At 33.6% G+C, this 4,266-nt stretch overlaps 1 protein-coding gene across 1 annotated transcript in view; it reads left to right on the top strand.

Moving 5' to 3' along the window:
* The first annotated feature begins 3,371 nt into the window (after positions 1 to 3,371).
* mettl14 (methyltransferase 14, N6-adenosine-methyltransferase non-catalytic subunit) overlaps positions 3,372 to 4,266 on the top strand; it is an 11,730-nt gene continuing 10,835 nt past the window's right edge. The window contains exons 1-2 of the mRNA XM_077524864.1: positions 3,372 to 3,772; positions 4,094 to 4,182. Coding sequence (XP_077380990.1) covers positions 3,707 to 3,772; positions 4,094 to 4,182 — 155 coding nt within the window. The 5' untranslated portion in view covers positions 3,372 to 3,706. The remainder of the gene's footprint in view (positions 3,773 to 4,093; positions 4,183 to 4,266) is intronic.

Genomic DNA, 4,266 nt, shown 5'->3' on the forward strand with positions numbered 1-4,266 from the left:
GGTAAAAAAAAAAAAAAAAAAAAAAAAAAAAGCAGGCTGTCTCATATAAAGATGCATAGGCCTATAGAAATGTAAAAATATAGCAAATGATGCATGTTGTATGAATTGAATTTGAAAATAGTATTTTTCTGATTGGCGTTTTAATTAGTGAGGGCCATTGGCCTTAACTCATTCACTCCCAACCATTTTCACTTAAGTGTTTTCCTGGATTTTGACAGATTTTTCAAGGCCCATGAAATATTATGTTCTATTGCTATAAAAAAAAAAAAATGGAACGTACCAAAAGAGAGTTTAGAGTCTCTTCTTTTATCAGGGAAAAAAAAAGTATATTCCTATCTGTTTCCGCTGTGCAGCAATTAGCAATAGAACATAGCTAAGTTTCACGTTTTTCATTTACCGCAGTAGAGAGACTGCATTAAAGCCTTCTCTATGCTCTGGCATGAAAAACAACAAAAAACGTATAAATAAGTCTTTGGGACACTTAAAACATTTAAAATATGACGTATTTATACGTTTTTGGGAGCTAATGAGTTAATATCAGTCCTTTTCTGAACATGACAAGGTACTCACCTTTTTCCAATTAACCTGTTCACCTGTGGAATATACCAAACCGGAAACTGCCACAGGGTGATGTATAATGATAAATTCCCTCCACCATGAAGTTATAGGTATGTTGCTAACATTAGGACCACTGTTATCATTTTTGCTATTCTCTTTGTTGGAAAAATAGTTGGTAGAGTTCTCTGATAAGTTGCTAAATATAGCAAAAACGTCGGCAACACTGCAGACAAGTCGTAGCTCTTGCATGCTACCTTGCTTGTGCTAGCGCCCACATGTGAGCACAAAAACAAATAACTAAATAAACACATCATTCAGAATAAAATGGTCATGATCACTGTGTGAGGGCCGGTTTGAAACTGTGGGTCGGCCAAATGTGACCCCCGGCCCGTACTTTGCCCATTCTGGTGTAGTGGTACGCAAATAAAACCATACAATTAAAAATATTGCTGGTGCGAAGTGGAATCCTTGTATCTCCAAAATAATTATTTTTCAAGAGACAACACAATTGGCATGTTCAATATAGATTGGTCAAAATGCGTTTTTTTTTGTTTTGTTTGTTTTTTTGTTTTTTGGGGGGTTTTTTTTAAATAAAATTTACCAAATTATGACATAGGAGGTTTCGGCCGGATGCTCGCGATTTACAACATTCCTAACATGAAACATATCTATCCATGATCCAAGCTGCTTATCCTCATGGTTGTGGTGTTCTGGAGCCTATTCCAGCTGTCTGTGGCCATAGGCAGTATAAACCCTGAGATGGTTTCCAGTCAATCACAGGGCACACACACAGATGAACAATGTTTCGCACTAGGGACAATTCAGAGTGTTCAATTTACTTACCATGGATGTTTTTAGAAATGTGAGAGGATATTTTTTTTACTTTTTTTTATTATTATTTTTTATTTTTTTATTTTTATTTTTTTTTATAAAAAAAAAATAAATAAATAAATAAATAAATAAATAAATAAATAAATAAAAAAGAAATGTGAGAGGAAACTAGAGTAGCCTACACGAAGAAAACACACACAGGTATGGGGAGAACGTGCAAACTCCACCCAGGAAAGCCGGAGCCCAGAATCGATCTCACAACCTTTGCAGTGGGAGGTGGACGTGTAAACAGTTCACGTTGCTAACATCAAATACAGTCAGACATATTAGAACGAATCTAATAGCTGCAACCGTTTATTAACTTTAATATTTTTTTTGCATTTATTTACATTAAATTAACTTAAACTTAAAAATATCCAGTGCAGTGATTGATTGATTGATTGATTGATTGATTGATTGATTGATTGATTGATTGATTGATTGATTGATTGATTGATTGATCATTCAAGTAAAAACCATAAACACAATTATTAAAAAGTTTTTTTGTTTTTTTTTTTAAATCAAAATCTCGTATTTTTCATATAAAAACAGGGAAATGACAGTAGAAAAGTCATATTGACAAAAACACTTCTAGCCTACAAAAATAGGGCTGGGGTTAAAAAAAAATAAATACAAAATTGATTATTTAATAACAATAAATAAATTCAATATGCATATTTAAGTGTAGTTTCGTAGCCACAGTTGGCAGTTGGTACCATTGTAGCCTACTGTTGCACTGTACAAAAAAAAAAAAAAAATGTTTTTATCCATTAGGGTTTTGAATTTGCACGGAACAAAATCAGTTTACCTCGGGTAGAATACTGATGAGTATGGCAGACGAGGGAAACAATAATTTGTCAGTTACTTAAAACCTTTGTTTGAAATGATTTTAAAAGTAACATTCATATAAATAATACGTTTAACCTTTAAAGGACAGTACATTTTTAAAATGTTCAACTATAGCACATTTTTTTGAGTAAAATTTAGTTGTTATTTTTTCAACTTAACATGCATTAACACCTTCAGGCTCTGTATTATTATTATTATTATTATTATTATTCTCATTATTATCATGATTATTATTATTATTATTATTATTATTATTATTATTATTATTATTATTATTATTATTATTATAAAGATGACTTGACTTCACTTGACTTGACTATTATTATTATTATTATTATTATTATTACTATTATTATTATTATTATTATTATTATTATTATTAATATTATTATTATTATTATTATCCATCCATCCATCCATTTTCTTGACCGCTTATTCCTCACAAGGGTCGCGGGGGCTGCTGGCGCCTATCTCAGCTGGCTCTGGGCAGTAGGCGGGGGACACCCTGGACCGGTTGCCAACCAATCGCAGGGATTATTATTATTATTATTATTATTATTATTATTATTATTATTATTATTATTATTATGTTTTTCATTATTGTGGTACTGTATTGAAGACCTAAAAATGTTTTTGTGGTGGTATTTGATGTAAAACAACAAAAATAGATACATTGGAATCCTCCCAATTTCAACAGCCATAGCGGACAAACACATGAATTGTTTGAAATGAAGGGTTTCTAGATAGTTAATAGTACATTCATTATTAAACCTTTATTTAAAAAAAACAAACAAAAAAAACAAAAAAAAAACTTTTTGGATGGTCATTTCTTTCATGTTTAGCTAGTTACTTCAAATAATGTCGCATCATGGACCGAGATCTGTATTGTTTTAAGTATCACTGTTAAGTCGGGTCGACTCGAGATGCGTGGTGAAATCCATGTTACATTGTGTGAACTATCTCACTTTGTAGAGCATCTCTGAAAGCCTACGACAGAGGAGAGTGTTTTCTCATTGGAGGAGAAAAGCCGGCAGATGACGCCGGTATGCCTATTTTATTTATTAGCGTACACCGACAGATTTCGAGGTGGGCGGTGTCATCAATTGAAACTTCTGTTTTGTTAAAGCAGCTCTATTGATACTAGCACAAGAAACACTTGTGTTGCCTTACGACAACAAATTAATTCGGAAACATTGAAATAAAAATAATTGTTCTTTCCTGGCGCTTAATAAAACTCGCGAATCCACCGCTCCTCTTATTTGATCAAGCGCCCTGATATTTACAACGAGCGCTTCCACCTCCGTAGTTCACGCGTGTAGCAAGCGTTAGCTAGTCGCTTGCTAAATGCTAGCAACTCACTTTTTTTAAAGATTCCGAGGAATTAAATGTGGAATTCGGTTGGTTTAGCGAAAAATAAGAAATTTACGAAATGAACAGTCGACTGCAGGAAATCCGCGAACGACAAAAACTTAGGCGGCAGCTTTTAGCTCAACAGGCAAGTATTTTAAGATTAGGTACCATTGTTATTCGAACATTAGCTAATACAGTGATCGAAGTGCTAAAATCATTTGCAGTGTTCTGATAGTAGATTCCATTACGTGGGAAAATTGGAATTGAGTTCTCCCAATTACGCGTGATTGTAACGCATAGTGTGCATAGCAGAGCAACGTGCAAACTTGGCTGTGTATCGATGTAAATTCAATTGGATACGTAAATGGACACATTTACTCTTGTGTACACACCACATGAAGAACAGGCATGGCCATGAATAAATCATTAGAATTGTTGAGCAGAATCACTCAATTTTTCTTTACAGTTGGGAGCTGAGAGTGCTGATAGCATTGGGGCTGTGCTTAACAGTAAGGAGGAACTAAAAGAGATAGAAGAGACAAGAGAAACATGCAGGTAAGAAGTTGCAAATCCACATGGGTGAGACGTGCCTGCGACATATCTGGAATTTCCCTCAAGATTAATCATAATAAGCATCTA

This window comes from Festucalex cinctus, chromosome 6 (genome assembly GCF_051991245.1).
Source record: "Festucalex cinctus isolate MCC-2025b chromosome 6, RoL_Fcin_1.0, whole genome shotgun sequence".
NCBI classification, from domain to species: domain Eukaryota; kingdom Metazoa; phylum Chordata; class Actinopteri; order Syngnathiformes; family Syngnathidae; genus Festucalex; species Festucalex cinctus.